This window comes from Chanos chanos, chromosome 15 (genome assembly GCF_902362185.1).
Source record: "Chanos chanos chromosome 15, fChaCha1.1, whole genome shotgun sequence".
NCBI lineage: Eukaryota > Metazoa > Chordata > Actinopteri > Gonorynchiformes > Chanidae > Chanos > Chanos chanos.
The window spans coordinates 2,355,734-2,378,401 of NC_044509.1; the positions used below are offsets into that span (position 1 = coordinate 2,355,734).

A 22,668-nucleotide genomic window follows, 5' to 3' on the forward strand; every position below is an offset into this window, starting at 1 on the left:
AGTTTAGTTCCGGTTTTAGGTTCAGTCGTGAAACGTGCCCTGAACAACCACACCTACATCACTTATTCCCACTCCAGTCTGGATGCACTGACTCGCTTCGTCTGGTTTCCAGCCAGCGCTGTTGGCATAAGCTTGAATCAGTCTGGCTGATTCACCTCATATGAATCTTCCCCATGACTGAATGAAGCAACTCTCCACTCAGACCAGTCAGCTTCCAATCATGTCATCCTCTTATGCGGGGCACGGAACTTTTTAAAAACACAATCAAAACACTTATCAGTTCCTGACATCACCTAATGCATGTTTTAACCATGTAGTCTGTGCAGTGAAAACCGTCTGGTTCTAACGTATGAGTCGGTCCAAATGTTCTGGTTCTTCCTCTAGACCAGTGTAGACTGGAGTAATGACCACTGAGGAGGAACCCGGGTTGGCCCAAACGGCAGGACCAGTCCTGGAGTGGACTCTTTAGGCAGTAGACTACCACACAGACCACATGGTCCAGTCAGTCCCGTTAGACTATCCATGCAGCCTGCTGTGTTTCAGTAAACAAAGAAATACCTGTTTTATAATCACACATATGTAGTCTGTCATGCCCTGTAGGTACTGTTCCTTAAGGTCAGGCCCAAAGCCCATCCCATGGGTTTAGACTTTGGGTTTTATTTATTCTTGTATTTCCATGTCGGCGTGACCTTGTTGTGCAGTGAAACAGACATTTATGCACTGGGTGTAGCAATATTCTCTTTCTGAGTGAACAATAGAACAATAGAGCATCCGTTAGTGTTCTGGATGTGAGAGCATTAAACAGGCGTAAAGAAAAAAAAAAGAAGATGAGAAATGTATATTTAGAAAAACAAAACCCAAGAGAGATGCAGCTTTTTATCAATAGTAGCATAACGTGATTGCTTCTACACCGAGAAACTATATCACCCTAATTCCTCACAGCTTTGGAACAGGATAGAATAAAAACATCATTAAAAATACCATAGTCTTCTTGGATCTTTTAGAATTTATAGAGTCGCATTCTTACTATATTTAATACATGTTTCTACTTCCAGTGAGCGTCACCATGTTTGATAATATTTGTACGGGTCTTGTTCTTACAATTCTGTATGTTTAGGTACGAGATCAATGTTTCTATTTCAGAGATGAGAATCTTTAATAGTCTATAAACAGAAGTGTGTACAGTACTAATATCAGAGTTATTAAAAAAAAAAAAAAAGGTCACCTTTACTGTTGTTAAATGTTTACTAAATAATTGACCTAGTTTTATAAAGACAAACGTCAGAGTCTAGATTTGTGATGTTTTTCAATATTTATAGAGATCAAAGTTTATGTACCAGCTGTAGTGTTGATTAATGTGATTATATTGAAATAACAGACATAATGTACGAAAATATATTTAAAATATATAGTATTTTCACGGTGTCAGAGTTACACAAAAGGGGTATGCATATATTTAAAACAATACTTTCACAGAGTAAAGATGACAAAGATTTTGTCCGGTATCTAAAACAACACAATCTGTCTTATTTGCACAGAAGCATATGGACTAATGTCACTGCATTAGAAAAGCATGTTTATTTCTGATCACAGGAGAAATGAGTATTAATGCCTGGCTTAGACTGAACATACCAAACAGCAGGTTTGTAGATGTGTTTTTCCCAAACCTTTTCCCATTCATAATGTAAATATTTATTGTTGTCTCCCTGCTCTGAATGTTTGAAATGATGATGTCATTCCAGGCCTTTGTTAATGTTATTTTGAAATATATTATTGCTTGAGATATAGTGGCTTAGAGCACTGAAACGTTGAATGGTAATGTAGAGCCAACACGTTTTCCACTGTTTGCTGTTCACTGTTTTCCATTTGGTGAAGAATTTTTTTTTTATTTTTTGCACTGTAAGTCTAAAGTTCACTTTATTTCCCCATGTGTGTGAGGAATATTCTGCTGTTACATACATTTTTATTTTCTGCACATGCCTGTATTACCCACCCACACCGTGAGCCCTCTCTAACAGGTGTTTAGTCTGTCTAGAGATGAAGTGTTGAAGCATGACTGACATCGGCCTGGGTTAGATGTTGCAGTGTTTGGTAGTGTCAGTGACAGGTTGACATATCTGATATATATATATATATATATACACGAGTTCACTGATAAAATATGCCTCAACTTTGATTGTCATGTCTGAGGAGTGGTTTTTTGGGTAGACAGACAGGGTTTTTTGTTGTTGTTGTTGTTGTTGTTTTGGGATTGTTGGGGTTTTTTTGTCATTCTCTTTCAGTTTTTTTTTTTTTTTCGTTTTTTTTGGGGGACGTGGAGTGAAGGGGTGTTGTGACATTGCATGAATTTTTGGAACAGGTCGTTGGATTGGCTCCTTGCTGTGAAATATGACACGCCTGTTTGTAACGCATGACTGTCACGGCTGTTTGTATGTGAATGGTGCCATGTCAGTGCTGACTAACAGTAATGAATGACTACCAAGAGCTCCATCCCATGTGTAATCCACATATCAGAAAGTTAACAGAGGGCGTCAACTCAGCAATAAACCAACTTATGAAAAAAACTCAGAAATCATAGCCATGTCTTACCGTCTAGGGTTTGTGTAGTGTATTGAGTATACCTCCACTATAAAAACAATAAACTCTTTACACAGCTTAGATATGTCATTACACTGGGTATGGAGCACGGGGCGCCTAAGAGACAAGTGATCCGTTTATTTTTAGAAAATTCCAGACTTTTATCTGTCATTTAAAAAATGGGGGTAGCAGCGGCAGCTGTTTGAAACCTTGTTTTTCAGCCTTTGTTTTGTCCTTCCTCACAGGAGACACACTGTTTATTCAGCTAGGCTTCCGTCTCCTTTCAACTCTGCCAGTTCACCTAATGAGTTCAAATTCGATTTGTGACTTGCCAAATATGGTTGGAGGATACGGAGTTTATGAGCTGACTGAACTGAAAAAGACTGGACGCCCAAGACACACACACACACACGCACACGCACACACATACACACACACGCACACGCGCACACACACACACACACACACACACACACACACACGCACACAGATTTAGGATTAAGGAAAAGATTAACAGTCTAGTCGCAAAAAGATGTAAGGAAACGTTTTGTGACTAGATTGGTCCAAACAAGAGAAGCGTTTCACTCTGTGGCCAACCCGGCCATTAACCACTCTGTTCCACGACCTGTGTTCAACCGTAGCATCTTCTCTAACAGAGACCAGACAGAGGAGAAACAATCACAGTCCAGTTTTTAAAGAATGATGATGATTTTTAGAGATGTTTTAGGAAACTTTGTATGTTGTTGAGTGCAATAAACCAACAGTGCAATAACATTTCCACTGGAGACTCTTGTCTTGTCTGAATGTGAGATTTCAGCCTGGGGGGGGGGGGGGGGGGGGCAGAGACTGGGGGAAGAGGCTACAGGGAGAACCAAGTTTGACTGTGTAGTTCTGTATACCAGTATTCACCCAGGGGGACCTGCGCACACCTCTGTCCCATGTCACTGTCACATGAATCCCTGGGTGGGTTCATGACTTTATGACCGTGGTATGGTGGGCTGATGACTTTTTTTTATGACCGTGGTATACGGTCTTGTGATGTGTAAAGTGTTTGACATAAGTTTTAACTGTGCGTCAGTCTGAGGCATCCCACGCTGCTAATGAGAGCACTTTTATGGCGTTTGCTGACGGCCCGTTATGACACACAGTCATGTTCTTTACTATCCAGAGAGAACAAAAACTAGTCTGAACAAAGATTCCACAACAGTTTAGCAGTGTTACCTCTTCACTATTGGTTTTCCTCTGACAGACAGAAGATTTAGAGACAGGCTTGAGTGGTTACATCCTCTCTTAACTCAAAGGGCTGACGACAGTACCACCTCAGTGAGAACCCAACGCGATACATTAACCACCTGTGTGGAGAGCTGGTTTAAGATTACATGGTGAAAAGATTACATCTGTCTCTCCATTTGCTGCCTCTGGGTTAGCTCCACAGACAGATAATGCTCTTGCGGAGATGAGTTGGACCACTAGCGCCCCCTTCTGTTCATTCAATGCAAAGCTCAGTAATTAAAGGAGGCACATTACCAGCAGGACAACGACACCACACCCCCGCTGTACACCACGCCCCCATTAAAAACTACCACTAGATGACTCACCACTGGAATTCCACAGGAATCACAAACATTCCTCTTATACCAACATCATATTTACCTGTAAACAAAACCTGATTTTTTTTTTTTTTTTTTTAATGTGACTGTATACTGCCTGGTCTATAAACCCAAACGAGCCGTGGACTGTCCCGAGAGACTCAAAGAGACGAGGGCGAAGGCTGTGTGTTTTAATTTAGGTTTGTTTTTATTTGAAGTTGAATGTTAATCTCCATGCTGTGTTTCAGTACGAATGTGGCGGCTCCGCTCAGAGGATCCAGTAGTACAAATCAGATTCAAGTTACACATACTGAACGGAGGAGAGAGAGAGAGAGGGAGAGACGGAGAGAGAGGGAGAGAGAGAGAGAGAGAGAGAGAGAGAGAGAGAGAGAGAGAGAGAGAGAGAGAGAGAGGAAAGCAAAGCAAAGCAGAGGAAAAAAAAAAAAACAAGATGATTTTAAAATAATAATAATAATAATAATAATAATAATAATAAATCAGCTCAATGGTTCAGTTTTGCATTCTTTTTTTTCGTTTCAGAGAAAAAAAAAAAAAAATTTCACAAACTGAGAGACAGAAGCATCAGAGATCCCCGGGCGTTTTTTTTTTTTTTCCTTATAACAGACCGTTACAAGCCATCAACCGAAATCAGCCAGTGTGTGTGTGTGTGTGTGTGTTTGCTACAAAAACACACTGAAGCGCAGGAGAGGACACACACACACACACAGCAGCCGTTGGTCACACTGGAGCCCATCTTGAGGAGACAGTCACACCGAGACCACGGCCCTCTGACTCTTTTACACAGAAATTAAAAAGACAAAAAATCTTTAAGAAAAAGAAAAACAACAACAACCTAGAACAGAGGACCAAGGCAAACGTGACGAGAGCACATTAAAAAACACAACATCACTGATCTTTACAAAAAAGAAATGAGCACTGAACTCCAAATCTCTCGACACCTGGACTGAGTGAGACTGTGACAGCGCTCAGCTCCAGGCCTGGGTCAGAAGACTCTCTATGACACATGGGTGTGAGGTGGGAAAAACACGTCTGAGCGGGGAGCATACCCGGCTTTGGCCAACGCAGGAATGCCGACACACAAACGTCTAAAAGCAAACGAGACGTTTAATAAAACACCACACACACACACACACACACACACACACAGCTGTGCTGTGGACAGCTTGTAACGGTGGTAAAAACAAAACCTCAGGGAAACTGGTCTACTTACTGCCGTTTCATTCTCTGTGTTAACTGATTATGTCTGAATGCAATTACGGATCTGAATACCAACAATAATATTAAAAAAAAAAAAAGGTTTATTTAAAAAAAAAAATCACAGAGGGGAACACTGAGAAGCGCAGAGCTAACAGACAGACAGACAGAGAGAGAGACAGACAGAGAGAGAGAGAGAGAGAGAGAGACCAGGGCAGAGGCTGGTTACGGAGCTGTTTCTGTGACACTGGGGAGACCTGAGGGGACCGGACAGAGAGACTGAGAGAGAGAGAGAGAGAGAGAGAGAGAGTGAGAGAGAGAGTGAGAGAGAGAGAGAGAGACTGAGAGTGAGAGAGAGAGAGAGACTGAGATGGGGAGAGAGAGAGAGAGAGTGAGAGAGAGAGAGAGAGAGACTGAGAGAGAGGGACTGGAGGCAGGAAAAGGGGCGTGGCATGTTGGCTGTAATGTCTCACTGGTTCTCATCCTCCACATCCTGCAGTGCTTCTTTATTCTGTTCTTCACCTACAAAACAAACAAACAAACAAACAAACATTCATTTCACAATAAAACAGGAGGGGAAGTGAGTAACTCTCCCTTACACACACACACACACACAGTAACCCTTTCTGACAACTCATATGTATGCCTCACAACTGCCTCACGATCACCTACAGATACACTACAGCAAAACATCCCACGAGAGCTAACTGCGCGCGCACACACACACACACACACACACACCACACTGTCTGAAAGGAGGATGCATTAAAAAACAAACAAACAAACAAACAAACAAACCAAAAACCCCCACACACACATTGATGCACTACTGAACGGAGAGAAGAGAGATTTTTCACAGGGAAGAAAACACTGCATAACACAGTCATAAAGGCCCACCATCACTGAACTCTGGAGATGAAGTAAGACTTAGTCAGAGACTTGTCTGGCTCTTAAGAGTGGACCTAATCAGAACAGAGCATCCAGGACTTACGGACATGTAACTACAATTATCCATAAACCCCTTGGTGGGGCAAAGTTACCATGGCGATAGCTTGGTTAACTGCTTGGCAGGAATGCGTGGCGTGGAATTAGCGCAGAGTGATAAGGACGTAGCAAAGCCAGTGATAAGAATAGGAACCATGACGTAATGCTCGTTAGCCTAGCGGCCACTCAAACACGGCCCAAAAGACCACAGACAAGGAATTTTACTCTCAGCACACTAACATTCACTGGGCACAGCTGCGTTGAAACTCACTGTCAGCAGTCAGTTAGAGACCCAAAGAGCAGATTTACACACACACACACACACACACACACACAGGCAAAGTGTGCTCAAAGACACTTCTCTAGTTAGTGAGCACTCAAGTTAGTGAAGACTAGCAAGTGCATCAAAAACAAATAAACACTAAAATGAATAAACCATGCAAAGACAAAAATTATAATAATTAAAATATTGTGGCAAAAAGTTTACACAAATGCGTACACATGTGTACGCAGACATGTTCAAAATTCAAAACACAAACGATCGTACAGAAAATCAGTTCAGCTGTGCACGGGATCTGATTGGCTGAGGCCTGCAAAGAGGAAACACTACAAGACTGTGTATGTGACCAGACCTACACAGCCAACAGTTAAACCAGGAAACAGAGGGAAGAAGAGGCTGTGAGAGAGTGAGAGAGTGAAAGGATAGAAGAGGACAAGTGGAGAGAGAGGGGAGAGGAGAGGAGAGGTGAGGAGAGGAGAGGAGAGGTGATGACTTACAAAGTACAGTTCTAGAGGGAATGGAGGGGGTTTGTCCTTACGAATCTAAACAGAGGAAACGGAGGAGAGGAGAAATGAGAGATTAGAGAAGTCACCATGGGTTAGAGAGAGAGAGAAAGAGAGATGGATTAAGGAGAAGTTAGTGCTTAAAGAGTTTGGTTCCTGAATTAGTTACCAGTATGAGCTGAGCAGAGCACCAGTCTCTGAGCTCTGGGTCTATATGAACTGTGAATCTCACAGTAAGACGGCCACAGCAAAAGAGAGACATGTCTTTTTATCCTTTCAGCTGTTTCCTAACACTGTCCTAGTTCCGGCCCAGGATCAGCGTTTGGATGAGTGTGTATGTATGTGAGTGCGTATGTCTGTATGTGAGAGAATGAGAGAGAGGGAAAGAGAGTGTGTGTGTGTGTGGGAGAGAGAGTATACATGAGTGTTCCTGAGTGTATGCATGTGTTCATACTGTTTAGTGCGTGTGTGAGCGTGTGAGCGTGTGAGTGTGAGTGTGAGCGTGTGTGTGTGAGCGTGTGTGTGTGAGCGTGTCTGTCTGTGTGTGTGAGCGTGTCTGTCTGTGTGTGTGAGCGTGTCTGTCTGTGTGTGTGAGCGTGTCTGTCTGTGTGTGTGAGCGTGTCTGTCTGTCTGTGTGTGTGAGCGTGTGTGTGTGTGAGCGTGTGTGTGTGTGAGCGTGTGTGTGTGAGCGTGTGTGAGCGTGCGTGTGTGTTTCTCACCGTCTCCCTGCATGTCTGAAGTCCAGAGTGTAAGGTTGTCCCTCAGCAGCTGCATGATGAGTGTTGAGTCTTTGTAACTTTCCTCACTCAGAGTGTCCAGTTCTGCTATAGCATCGTCAAAGGCAGCCTTGGCCAACCTGCGGACACACACACACACACACACACAGAGCAGGTGAGGATCTCTCTATCCCTCACACACACACACACACACTCAGAGTGAAACAGCAGGTTTGGACTCCTCTGTATACTCTGTTTCGTCAGTTTTATTGTGAAGCTCTGTGCTGATGTGGTCAATCAGGGGGAACCATGGGGTCGGTGAATGAACTTGGCCCCTTTCACACACGCACTGCAACCCTAAAATAATCGGGATTCTAACCAGAGGGGCTGTATGTGTGAACAAAAATGTCAGAATCAGTCGCTCGAATTCTAAACGGGCTTTATTTCTCTTCGTCTGGGTCCATGTGTGAACATAGCGGATTATAGTGCTGAGTATGCACAGTGAGCGAGTGTTGATGCCGTTTCTAACATGCGACCGGCGCGAAACCGGAAGAACACAAACATCTGAGGGTGAAGAGGAAGGGTCATTTACACGAAGACGCCAGCGAAAACGTCTAACTGGAGAGACGACGAGATTCGGGAACTTCTGTCGGTAAGGGCCGACGCCCAAACGGTCAGACAAAAGTCAGCACCCCCGTCTGCTTTTTTGGATTTGTTGTAAACAGAACACTGCGATTTTCACAGAGTACTTTTTGCGTCATGTCCTGTCTCCTGCACGCTCTACCCAGGCGCCGCCCCACACCTAAACCAAACGGAGGATTTCCAGTATGTGTGAACGCATCTGACTCAGACTGTCTGCTGCTGTGTGCTGCATGTGTGAAAGGGCAACTTCCGACATAATGCCAACCTGATTCTGCGGTTATAGTCCGTAGTTCATATGTGAAAATGGGTCTTTTGACAATACTAACAATAGATAGACACCAAACCCAGACAGACACCAAACCCAGACAGACAGATGAGAGACAGAGAAAGAGGAGAAGAGAACCACTGTATAGTAAAAAGACAGAGACTAGGACAGTCAAATGGAGAATGAATCAATAAAAGAAAATGAAGAGGACAGAACCAATACCAAGAGAGAAAAAAAGACACAGAAAAGAGCATCGAAGAGAGTGAGAGTGACAAACAGAGGTGTGTGTGTGTCTGTCTGTGTGACCGTGTGTGAGTGTGTCTGTGTGTGACTGTGCGTGTGTGTGTGTGCGTGTGTGTGACTGTGCGTGTGTGTGACTGTGCGTGTGTGTGTGTGTGCGTGCGTGTGTGTGACTGTGCATCTGTGTGTGTCTGCGTGAGTGTGCGTGTGTGTGACTGTGCATCTGTGTGTGTGTGCGTGTGTGTCTGCGTGAGTGTGTGTGTGTGTGTGACTGTGCGTGTGTGTGTGTGTGTGACTGTGTCTGTGACTGTGTGAGTGTGTCTGCGTGAGTGTGTGTGTGTGTGTGTGCGCGTCTGTGACTGTGTGTGTGTGTGTGTGTGTCTGTGTGTGACTGTGCGTGCGTGTGTGTGTGTGTGTTTGTGTCTGTACGTGCGTGAGTGTGTGTGTGTTTGTGTCTGTGCGTGTGTGTGTGTGTGTGCGCGTGTGTGTGTCTGTGACTGTGTGTGTGTGTGTGTGTGTGTTTGTGTCTGTGCGTGTGTGAGTGTGTGTGTGTGTGTCTGTGTGTGTGTGTCTGTGTGTGTGTGTCTGTGTGTGTGTGTCTGTGTGTGTGTGACTGTGTGTGTGTGTGTCACTGTGCGTGCGTGTGTGTGTGACTCTGTGTGTGTGTGTGTGTGTGTGTGTCACTGTGCGTGCGTGTGTGTGTGACTCTGTGTGTGTGTGTGTGTGTGTGTGTGTGTGTGACTGTGTGTGTGTGTGTGTGTGTGTGTGTGTGTGTGTGCGCGTGTGTGTGTCTCTGTGTGTGTGTGCGTGTGTGTGTCTCTGTGTGTGTGTGTGTGTGTGTGAGTGCGTGACTCTGTGTGTGTGTGTGAGTGCGACTCTGTGTGTGTGTGTGTGTGCGCGTGTCTCTGTGTGTGTGCGTGTCTCTGTGTGTGTGTGCGTGTCTCTGTGTGTGTATGTGGTGTGACTGTGTGTGTGTGTGTGGTGTGACTGTGTGTGTGTATGTGGTGTGACTGTGTGTGTGGTGTGACTGTGTGTGTGTGTGTGGTGTGACTGTGTGTGTGTGTGGTGTGACTGTGTGTGTGTGTGGTGTGACTGTGTGTGTGTGTGTGTGTGACTGTGTGTGTGTGTGTGTGTGTGACTGTGTGTGTGTGTGTGGTGTGACTGTGTGTGTGTGTGGTGTGACTGTGTGTGTGTGTGTGTGTGTGTGTGTGAGTGCGTGTGTGTGTGTGAGTGCGTGTGTGTGTGTGTGTGTGTGTGAGTGTGAGTGCGTGTGAGTGCGTGTGTGTGTGTGTGTGAGTGCGTGTGTGTGTGTATGTGGTGTGACTGTGTGTGTGTGTGTGTGCGTCTGACCTGCAGGCGCGGTCTGGGGAGTTGAGGATTTCGTAGTAGAAGACGGAGAAGTTGAGCGCCAGCCCCAGGCGGATGGGGTGTGTGGGGGGCAGCTCGATCATGGCGATGTCACTGGCCGCTTTGTACGCCACCAAACTGTTCTCCGCTGCTTCTTTTCTGTCGTTTCCTGTGGCAAACTCTGCCAGGTACCTGTGGTAGTCACCCTTCCTACACACACACAAAACCACACACACACACACAGACAACCACACACGCAGAGCGTGAGAACCTTAAAACAGGCGGCTGTGCACTGCCTCTTAATGTTCACAATACTGAGAGAATTCAAAACAACATTTGGAAAAAGCTTTGTGTTTGCATGGAAACAAGAACTTTCAAAATATTTCAAAACTTTTGCCAAAACAATGTTGAAAAGTCTTTGTCATAGTTTAACTAGTAAAACAGCAAAGCGCATGTTAACTGAGGTCATGCGTTTACAGGCCAGTTAGGGGTGTGTGAGTACATGTGTGTGTGTGTGTGTTGTGTGAGCGTGCACACTGTCGTGTTGATTTTGGGCGCATGGTGAGCAGATGGTTCTTACATTTTATAGTAGAAAACCTTGGATTCTCCTGTGTTGGCTGCAGGATGTACATGTTTGTGTGCGTGTGTGTGCGTGTGTGTGTGTGTGTGTTGTGTGAGCGTGCACACTGTCGTGTTGATTTTGGGCGCATGGTGAGCAGATGGTTCTTACATTTTATAGTAGAAAACCTTGGATTCTCCCGTGTTGGCTGCAGGAATGAGGTGCTTGTCCAGTACATCCAGAATGTCATTACAGATGGATTTCAGCTCCTTCTCAACCTGAACACACACACACACACACACACACACACACACGTTAACAGTCCCCTAATGTGAATTTGTATTTGTATGGTGCACCAACACACCAAGAAAAGTCCCTCGTAGGTTTAAACCTACTTGGCAGTAAACTAAAGTCTGATTCTGATTCTAATCCGCATGCAGGTTATCATTATCATTAACAGCATTAGGTAAAGGCTGTGAAAAATCTGAGCTTGAAGTAAGTTATGGTTGAAATATGTTGTGTATTAATTTAATACCACATATTTCAACCATAACTCATATACTTTTCACAGCCTTTACCTAATTAACATGTGTTACATACACATACACCTCCCTAAAGAACACACCAATTTAATCAAAGCACATGCCTTACACATTCACACACACACACACACACCTTCTTTCACATTGACATTTACCATACATTTCTGACATTCTCCCATGTTCAGTGTTAACATTGTGCTGATCTGTAGCCCATCAGGAACACAGCTCTGTGAGTCTCTGATGAAGAGGTAAGATCCACTCTGTGAAGAGCTCTGACCCAGAACAACGCTCGATTCTCACGACTCTTCTTATTCAGAGTCAAACACAGACACTACACCTTTATGTTAAACTCACCCCTACAGCTGCACTCCACCCTCAAACACACACACCGCGCCTCTATGTCAAACTCACTCCTCCATCTCCACTCCATCTGCACTCCATCTGCACTCCATCTCCAAACACAGACACCACGCCTCTATGTCAAACTCACTCCTCCATCTCAACTCCATCTCCACTCCACCATACACACACCACGCCTCTGTCAAACTCACTCCTCCATCTCCACTCCATCTCTACCCCATCTCCACTCCACCTTCAAACACAGACACCACACCTCTATGTCAAACTCACTCCTCCATCTCAACTCCATCTCCACTCCACCTTCAAACACACACACCGCGCCTCTATGTCAAACTCACTGCTACATCTCCACTCCACCCTCAAACACACACATCGCGCCTCTATGTCAAACTCACTCCTCCATCTCTACTCCACCTTCAAACACAGACACCGCGCCTCTATGTCAAACTCACTGCTACATCTCCACTCCACCCTCAAACACACACATCGCGCCTCTATGTCAAACTCACTCCTCCATCTCAACTCCATCTCCACTCCACCATCAAACACACACACCACACCTCTATGTCAAACTCACTCCTCCATCTCCACTCCATCTCCACTCCATCATCTCCAAGCACCGCTCCAAACCTGACCCTCTGCTCCACGTGAGGGGTGTGTGTGTATGTGTGTGTGTGTGTTTGTGAATGGAGGTCTCACCGTTTGCCTGTATTCCCGAATCATTTTGAGTTTGTCTTCTCCTCCTTTGTTTTCCTCCTTCTGTTCGATGCTACTGATTATTCTCCAGGATGCTCTCCGTGCTCCAATCACGTTCTTATAGGCCACCGACAGCAGATTCCTCTCCTCCACAGTCAGCTCCACATCCTTCCCCGCCACCGTCTTCATCGACTCCACCATTTCTGCCCATCACACAGAGGGGACAAAAAAACCCACAAAAACAAACTTTATAAACTAACTACACAGCAGCACAGATCAACACGTCCTTCTCAACACCAAAAAAAACCCCAAAACAAAACCAAACCAAACAGAGGGGTTGGGGTGGGGTGAGGGTGGAGAAACAGCTTAATAAATATGGACCCAGACTGAAAATGACAGACACACACTTTCCCATCAATCAACATTCCATTAGCAGGTCTGAAGACATCATCATCATCATCATCATCATCATCCTCGACATTACAGACACCCTGCACACGTTCACCCTCTTCCATCTCGTGATTCCCTCGCTCTCTCTCCCGTACGCAGAGGGGTCAACACACCAAACCAAGCATCTGTCCTATACGATTTCTCTCCCAAAGCGCCCCGCGAACTCCCTCGGTCCTGTCACACGGGTTCCAGACCGCCCCGCCTGACTCACTGTTCTGACTGCTGTAGGATGGCCAGTCATTAACCCCTTTGCAGTTTACATCACACACACACACGCACGCGCACACACACACACGCACCAGCTCCAGCACATGTGTGTGTGTGTGTGTGTAGTTTCGTTTCTTATTGGTGCATCTCTTAGGATTCTGTGATGGTTCTATCTGGAGATTTGTGCTATTGAAAACCAGTACTTATGTTCACCGACAGCATGTTCATTTATCCAACTCATTAGGCAATGAGATGGAAATCCAGTTTTATTACAGGATAAGCTCAAGTCAAACTCCTTCAGTCTTACTAATAAAACACTGCCTAAACAGACTCTGAGACTCTGAGTATAAACTAAGTGCTAAACCTCCTGGTTCCGCCTGAGCTGATGCAGTCAGGTAAGCTACACAGGTATCTTGGCAACCAATGCCAATGCCTGGCACAGGCGGCAGGAGCGCTGAGGGCACTGCACGAGTGCCAGTCTGTTTCAGCATCTGCTGGCCTGCTGCTCTGACTCATCCAAACCAGTAACTCACTGTGTAACTGGGATGAAAAGCAACCAACACGTGTGGATATATCCAGGCCAGAGCTGACAGAGGCATTACACAGACCTGTGTGAGTCCAGAGCAGCTCTAACTCTGTTTTAAAACCAGTGACGGCAGCAGAAATCCCAGCTCTCGCACAATTCCCCCATCTGCTCCCAGTCCACAGCTGTCTGAGTCACTGACAACACGCTCCAGAGAGAGAGAGAGAGAGAGAGAAAGAAAGAAAGAGAGAGAGAGAGAGAGAGAGAGCGAGAGAGAGAAAGAAAGAAAGAGAGAGAGAGAGAGAAAGAGAGAGAGAGAAAGAAAGAAAGTAAGAGAAAGAGAGAGAGAGCGAGAGAGAGACTGCCACGCCCCTGTAGAGAGCTGGCATCCACTCTTTTCACTGAGATTTAAGGAGTGAAATTTGTTGCGATGATGAGGTCAGTGCAGTCAATGAGTTCTCTTCCATTACACCCACAGAGGCATGTGGAAATGCAGACAACAGCTTTACACACATATCACTCCACCACCTAATCCCCTGAGACTGTTTATCCAACGTAAAAAAGAGAGAGAGAGAAAATAGCTTATTTTCAATATATTTATAGCGTATGAGTCATCTTCATCTCATTCTGTTGCTGATTAGAGCAGCACTGGTTATGGAATGGATTTCTTCAATAACAACAGCCCTGTGTTCACAATCATTTTAATGACAGCCATCAGCAAAATGATGTAACATCACACAGTGCAGTCAGAAATCGAATACTCATATTTGTAATGACGAATATCATTGCTGAAATAGCAAAACAAACAAACAAACAAAAACACACACACACTTGTGCTGCATGTTTAAACATTTGTTGGCGTATGTCAGAGTCCCACAGGCTCCAGGCACCCTAGGTCACAGTAATTTCTAACTGCTCTCACCTCTGACCTTTCACACAAAGTTTATTAGGCTACCAGGCAACCCAAAGGGTCTGGGCAATTCTTGGATTTTAGGAAGTGTAACTGGTTCCACCCTGAATGACTTCTGCTTTATGTTCACTCTCTCCAGACTCATTTTTTCCCTGACGTAGACACTCACTCACCAACACTACACTAACCTAAGTCACACTGTTCCAGACAAACCCTCACAGACAGGCAGTCCCGCCCTCACAGGGCCCCGCCCTCACAGGGCCGCCTTCCTGACACAGACTCGAGAGCCTCCACCCGTTCAGAAAGCTCTGTCTGCGTCAGGTGTGAGCTGTAGTCTGTGTTCACTCCTGTCTTCCAGGAGAAGTCGTGTCGGCCTGTCTGACACTCTTCTCTGACATGGTGCAGGGTGGGTTTGGTTTGGTGCAGGGTGGGTTTGGTTTGGTGTGGGACTGCGGAGGTTTCAGAACATATTTTTAACATCCACACCGTTTGTTCTCGAACCGTTCTCCTATACGCTGCTTTATCACAATTACAAGCACAGGAATGAGACTCTCTCACTACCTGTGTGTTCATTCAGTACACTACAGCCACTTCAACAGCAGAACTCATAGTCATGTCGTGACGTGACCGCCCAGCCTGAGTGAGTGAGAGCGGTCAGAACCGGCATGGCCCACACGTCAGTGTCCATTATCACACACACACTCACACACACACACACACACAACCAGCCGTTCCGTGTGTACTGACTCAGGGGTTTAGTTTAATGATGGACTGTTCTAGAAGAGCCCGTCTGGACAGAAACCTACTCACTCATCAGGGTTTGTCTTTAAAGTCAAGCATCCAAAGTCACCAACAGTGAGCTTGAAATAACTGTAGCCAGATCAGTTCTGTAAAACAAAGCAAGCCACATCTCCACGTCAACTCAGTCCACTGCTGGGTTTTCCACAAGTTTCCCACACCGTGTGACCAAGTTCAGAAAGTTCGCATTCATGCTTTCTGCCTTTTGACCGCTCAACTGGCATTTACATTACAATCAATAAGTTATCTGTTACTCACCATTAGCAATGTCATTCTATAAGCGGTCTACCTCTCATGAAAACATTTCTCTAAGCCAGCTCTGAAGGTCTGGCGACCTGCTGCTTTTCCTAGGAACTCAGCTCTGTGCTCCGGGAATGAGTGGAGACACAGCAGACGCGGCCCTTTCTCTGGGCCAAATCGGACTTGACTGATCAGGTTACAGGAAGGGGGTGGAGACTTATCCTTGTTCGTTTATAAGCTTCAATGAAAGATCACAAATATATATATAAAAAAAAAATGACTGAAGTTTGACAAACACTGCAGTGTGATGGACGGTCTTCCTGGTCACATGGTCCATGCACCAAACGCCGACGGAAAATGAGTGGTATGGAAGATGTGGATGTGTCAGTACAATGAGGTGAACCAGTCAGAATAACCAGCACTGCTTTGTAAAATGAGAATGAAAATGATAATAACTCTCCCCTCTCTTTCCGGTCACTGTCTTTGGTGATCTCTGTGGTTAGACTGCACTAACTGCTGTGGACAGAGCACGGACAGACAAGCGGTGTTGACTGTTAGAGACACTAGTTTTGTGAACCCTCACAGGTTTGAGCCTTCACTGATCTGTATCCAGAACTGCCCTGGGTCTCATCCTAACACACACGCACACACAATCACAAAAACAAACACACACACACACACACACACACACACACTGCATCTGGCCAGTGTCTTGATTTATCCTGTCTGTGCATATCCCTGCACTTGAGAGTTGACCGTTCATTTTTAATGGGGAAGAAAAAGAGCTCATTTGTTTCAACACGTTTCACCCCAAATCACATTCCAGCTGAATGGTTTAATCGCCAGTACCACCGTGTCAGCCCGAAAGAGTCGGATTCCCCAGAATCTGAAGGAAGTATCAGCATGTGAGCGGACGGTAAATCTAAACCACAATCATTTCTGCAGAAAACACTAACTTCAGGCATGACCGCTCCCCCTCGCTCTCAGGTATTCACGCTTTGTTTTCGCGGCTAATTTTTCACCAGGAATTGGCCAGAGTTCACGTCTGTCATTTTTCGACGACTGATAAGATCCTGCCAGTCACTGGCACTTTGGCCCTCACGGTCGGAGACTTGGAGGAATCCAGGCCCTTTCTCTGAAAACTGGTTCAGTCTGGTCACCTGCACACGCTCTACGTTCAGCCGAAGCAGCTTGCTTTTGCCCCAGCTCACGGTGTTAGTCTCACAGACTCACTGAACACGCCTGACCGTGGGACACATGTTGGGGTTTACTGCTGCAGTTTTGTGGTATGTGTGAATCAAAAGCAGTCTATTTTTAAACCCGCAGCTCATCTCGATCGTGAATATCTGGTCTAAGGGCACGGCGATGGTGATTTTAATGCGTCAGAAGAACCAATCAGCAAACAGAACACATTTCTTTGGCGCCAGTCTCTCCCGCGTCATTGGTGAAGCGGCTGGTTACGGTAGAGCTCTTGTTTTTTTTAACGACCAATCCTTTACCTTGTCATCCCATGCCTGTCTTCTCCGTGGCTCAGCCGGGTGTTTCGACGCTCTTGTCCTGAGTGTAGACGGTCTGCACGGTCATACACTGAACTAAACAGCCCCACTGAACCACAATGCACTGAACCACAGTGCATACACTGAACTGAACTGCTTTCCACATGCACTGAACGGTGTAAGAAAGAAATAGGAAAACCAGAAATGCTTTAAAACCAATTAAAGCCAAATTTCCTGGTAACACTGTTGTTACATTTCCAAACTGTCTATGTGATCCTGGATCCTTTTGTATGGCAGTCACTACGCGTTCTGTCTTTTTCAGTCTTAAAAACGCACACACACACACACACACATCCTGGTGTCTGAAGTGACTTTGATTGGTAATGGAAGCCTGCACAGAGCAGGACCTATGGAGGATTTTCTGCATTGTTTTTAGAACAAGGGAAAGGACGAGGAAAGGTTTGCGTTAAAAGCATCGGATCGCCTCCCATTCACTGTGGCCTAATGGAAGAGCTGGGACAATGCCAGCAGCGCGCGCGCACACACGTACGCATACGCACACACACACACATCCCATAGTGGGCCATGCTGAAGTCACCACCCACTGGTGAACTAATGAAGACTGTTCTTTAACCAGTCAAACTCAGACACTGGAAATCACTCAGATCTGCAGGGCCAGGTATAAATTCTGCATTTTGGTCAGGGAACAGTTTGACAGGTAAATTTTCCAGTCAAACTGGTCCCTGACCAAAATACAGAACTGTCAACCCTTTTAAAAGACAGAGACAGGGACAGGGACAGAGACAGAGAGACAGACAGAGAGAGAGAGTTAGACAGAGAGACCGAGATGGGGGAGGGCTTGGGAGCTAATGCTCTGGAGGTTATGAGTACAGTGAAGATGATATGTATACCCATATAAGAGACATGACGTGACAGAATGAGAGGTAGACTGCCATGCTTGTCCCCACAGCCTTTACAGAGGGCGGTGTTGGGGGGAGAGAAAGACAGAGAGGGAGCAGTCAGCCGCATTCTGCAGCCAATCAGGGCAGGTCTGTTCTAACACATCCTGCTGCTGAAACTCAATGCCCTCTGTAAAACACAGAACTTTCTGCACTATCATTCTCTCCTCTCTCTGGCTTCTCTGTAAAACAGTTCATGTTGACAGTAAAAACACAAGCTTTCATCCAAAAAACAAAAAGTTAAAGAAATAAGTAAAAGAGGGGTGGACTGGGTGTTTAGAACATCAGTTACACTACATCTATTCCTGGACTGGTGACAAAAGAGGAGAAATGGCATTTCAGTCCAGGCTCCAGGTTAAGACTATTTTGCAGAAGCTGTTGGCAATTATTTGACTAGTTCTAATGACTGGCCTGACTAAACACACACACACCCCTGTAAGTGTTCCTGCTGCTTAGCGCCTATCTTTAACTGCCCCGCCTTAACAATGAGGTAAGAGCAGGACTCCGGGTGTTACCTTGCACTGCAGAGAAAGCAATCTGACAGGCTTGGCTGATGTATGGCCCTTCCCTTACTGTGAGATTAGGTGGTGTGCAGCTGCCTGGCAGAGAGGGGAGGAGAGGAGAGGACAGAAGGAGAGGAGAGGAGAGGAGAGAGGGCTAGTGGGGGTGGGTAGGGCACCATTACACCACTGTGTTGGAATTCTTTCAGGTTGACTGGGTGACCAAAGAGACAGGCCCTCCCTCATCTGACTACTGCCAGTCCCCCACTGCATTTCCTCACAGAGAGCAGAGAGAGAGAGAGACGGAGAGAACAAAAGAGAGAAAGGGAGAGAGAGAGAGAGAGACTATTCTAACTGAACTTTTCCATGAGGAGAGAACCAAACTGCCCCTGCACCCCCCACAAATCAGTGAGAGACTTGCCTGCCCCATGCATGGGAAGAGATGTTATGTAAAACTGCACATTCAACCTCCTACCCTCACGTCTCACCCCCCCAGTTCTACCCCCGCACAGAGAGCCTGCATTCCTTCATTCCTTTCCTCTGGCCTGACCCCAGTGGCTCTCTCAGTCTTGCATATCCCAGCTCGCTGAAAAAGGCTAAAGGAGGAAGAGCTTAATTAAGAGAGCCTGCTGCGGACAGCCGGGGCGGGACTGGGCTAGGCCACGCCCATGTGGGCGGACTCCGAGTGTTTTGGAAAGGACATTTTAGATGAGTGACATGCATTCCTTTCCCAGGAGGGTCCAAATGAACAATGGACTGGTTTTCTTTTCAGATGTGCCCAAAGCCTGGATCGACTCATTCAAGATGTGCTGGTGGGAACAACAATGAGGATGGCGTCCAGGAGAGCGAGATGACAGAACTGCAGTAAACCACAGATTACTGAACCACACGAGGTTAAAAACGCCCGCTAACATGGTGGAATAAGCACTCTAAACTTTCCCCCGTCCAGAGTACGGCCACTGATCCGAACCAGCTGAGTCAATGGACCCAGATGATGCTGTAAAGTCCAGCTGTCACAGATAACCTGTCCCTTGGATGACAGTGGTGAATGGGATTCATTCGTTCATTCACCGCACACACACTTGTACTGCCAAGCCAACCACGCTGGTGGCCCAACAAACCACAGCAGGTTTAAACCTGCACTGAGCTCTCCCTCCGTATGATGCAACTCACAGAGAGAGAGAGAGAGAGAGAGAGAGAGAGAGAGATCCAAATCCTCTACCTTACCAAAGCATTAGGTGTCATGGTATATGAGGTTTTACCTGATCAGCATACACTGTGTTGGCAACAAACTCCATCACTGGTACAACTGCATGTATTTAGGGTATGCACAAAGCGATGTATATACAAAGCTCCTAGTCTCAGGGACTGGTGATGTGCAGCACAAGAGCCAATGAAAAACAAATGGCATTGATGGGGTTAACACACAGGAGTGTGACTGACTGACACTGCAGTGCTACACAATATTGTACACCTTTTAAGGGGATTGCTGTTAGAGTCGATTGATTTTCCAGGCGCACGCCTGTTTTTCATGAATGAACTCCGCAGGTCGCGCTCTCAAATAGGCGGCCGTATATGCACGCTACTGCAAACTTAAACATAAACCTTACGTATAAACACGAGCCACAAGATAGAACCCGGATTTAAAACTACACGACTACTGATGACAACACAGAATTCAACACACTGACCAGTTTAGAAGGTCTGTGCTGTTTGATGGAGGGCTACCATAAACTAATAAACTCGCAAGATACAGTCCAAATGTGTTCTAAATTAAATTCACCACAAACTGAAATAACACACACAGTCTCTGTATTCCTTCCTCAAAATCACGACATCTAACAAATCACAGTTTGATGGGAGATGTGCGCTTGTCTATGACAGTACTAGCAGAGAGCACATAACGTGCTCCAGTCTCCACACCCACAAATCATAGTGATGAACTCTGCTAATGACTACAAAGCACAGAACTGATTTTACCCATGTACTTTCAGTATCATTTTATAGACCCGTTATCCAGGTACAACCCAGTGACTAGTATTTCCAGTGACTGGTAATTTCGCACAGATTTCAAACGGCTAAAGATACATTAGGCAAATGTGAAACCTCGGTGTGCATGTTCACGTTACATCAGAAGGTTCAAGCGCGCATAAAAAAAACCACGTTACCTAGTCTAACGTTTAATTCAACACAGCGAGTTTGACTGACTGTAAATACACATTCGATGCATTGTATTCCGTTTTACGGCATAATTGTTTGGTAATTCGTCGAGTCTCTGGTCACTCATCGAGTAATTTACCAAAGAAAAACAGTCCGTACAGTACATTGACAAGACATTGCTTAGTTTTGCCATGCTATTCACTGTTCTTGGAAAACTGGCATGGCGAGTTGAGTACGCTAGTTAGCGAAATCGTTAGCCAACGAATTTAACAAGCGAACGTATTTTTAAAAGATTGAGAAACTGCTCAAGCAGATTCGCAGATTGCTCAAATAAATCACACAGTATTATTTACCAAAACAATGTTTATTTAACACAACCTCTACATTCAGGATCGCTATTCTAAACGCAATGCTTCTTACTGCTGTGTCAGTTTTAGGTAACCTAGCTATTTTGGACGAAAAAAACAGCTCAACCAACCAGTGGTTGATACCAGTATTGGCCGTCGCGACTCTAAATGCCATTTAACGAACTTTACATTGAATACTGAGCACTATCTAGTCCTGTTCGACTACTACGTTTGCTGGGTTGTAGTCAACGTGGCTGAATTAAATCACGGTTTCGTTAAGTTTGCAAGCTAGGTTAGATAACCGGGTTCGCCTAACTAGTTCGGTTCACTAACAAGTTATAGCGTATTAGGTTAAGTCTAAGTTAGCATGTTATCTACTAATGCTACATGCTAAATAGCAGCACAAACCCACCTGCAAGCAGTGAAACCCACGAGGTTCCATTCACGTTAACGCACCTTTATTTTTTACTCTCAAAACACAAACGATGCTTTACATTGTCACAAAATTCGAAACATCACATACGACAAAATCAAAGCAGCGAAGTTAAAGTGAGTGGTGGTCTAACCAGGGGCCCGTGAGTGCTTAGCTAACTAGCTAATCAAACTTAACGGTTCCACTAATTTTAGCTGCACCGGTATTATACTTTATCAACCACTGTAAGCCGCAACTCTATAAAATATTAGATAGTTAATTATTAGCCCAGCAACGAGCTAAAATCATGACATTTGTTTTTTAAGCGCTACTGCGAAGGTAAAGCATGGGGTGGGCTGTACGAACTTGGCCTCAGCTCTAACATGGAGCCCATCCCAACCGGCCTTCAACTTCACAGCACCCTCCACTCCCTTCTAATGCGGAGGACCATTTCAACTGTAGATAAAAGAACGCAGATCTGTACACGTCCATACAGTGAAAAAACGGACTTAAGAAAACTGTCTTTTTGTCATCACAATATTTTTCCCCAGACATATCTGCCTCCACAGCACCTCGCAAGCGCCTCCAAGCCCCCCAGCGACGGGGAGGGTGAGAGGAAGAGGGCCTATCTAAGGAGACAAGCCAATTTTTTGCCAGAGACGCTCTGCAATGAACATGCATAACAGCTCGGAAAACTGATCTTTTTACTTACCGTCATATCTTTCTGCTTGCTCGGCAAGTTTAGCTTGATATACTAAATGCTCTCGATCTGCCATGTTGCTCAGGGGTCGGGGTTGGCGATGTTATGCGGGCAGAGGGAAAGGCTCGAAGGAAGGAGGGTGAGTCTGTCTCGTTTGGTGGTTCCTGGCGGAGCAACAGCAGTAGCCTGGAATCCCCACTTTACCGGTAGCTCTGCTCTAAAGATGGCGACGGAGCTCCATCCGGGAAACTTACTCTATTCAAGCCACACATATACACACACACACAAACACACGCGGGCACCCACCATTCGCCGTATTCTTTTTTTTTCTGCCTTTATTTATTTGCGCATCTTACGCTTACACCCTGCTCCGATTCAGATGAGTTCAATACCCCTCTACCCTTAACACTCCCTTTAAAACCGTGATACAGAAGCATTGTATCCATTGCGC

At 45.5% G+C, this 22,668-nt stretch overlaps 1 protein-coding gene across 1 annotated transcript; it reads right to left on the reverse strand.

Moving 5' to 3' along the window:
- Positions 1-5,730: 5,730 nt before the first annotated feature.
- On the reverse strand, positions 5,731-22,430 carry LOC115828510 (14-3-3 protein epsilon). The gene is made up of 6 exons (XM_030792520.1): positions 22,230-22,430; positions 12,519-12,718; positions 11,089-11,195; positions 10,362-10,568; positions 7,868-8,004; positions 5,731-5,903 (listed from the first exon to the last, which is right to left on the reverse strand). Exons 1-6 carry the CDS (start codon positions 22,291-22,293, stop codon positions 5,851-5,853), a joined length of 768 nt encoding a protein of 255 aa, XP_030648380.1. The 5' UTR covers positions 22,294-22,430; the 3' UTR covers positions 5,731-5,850.
- Positions 22,431-22,668: the final 238 nt, after the last annotated feature.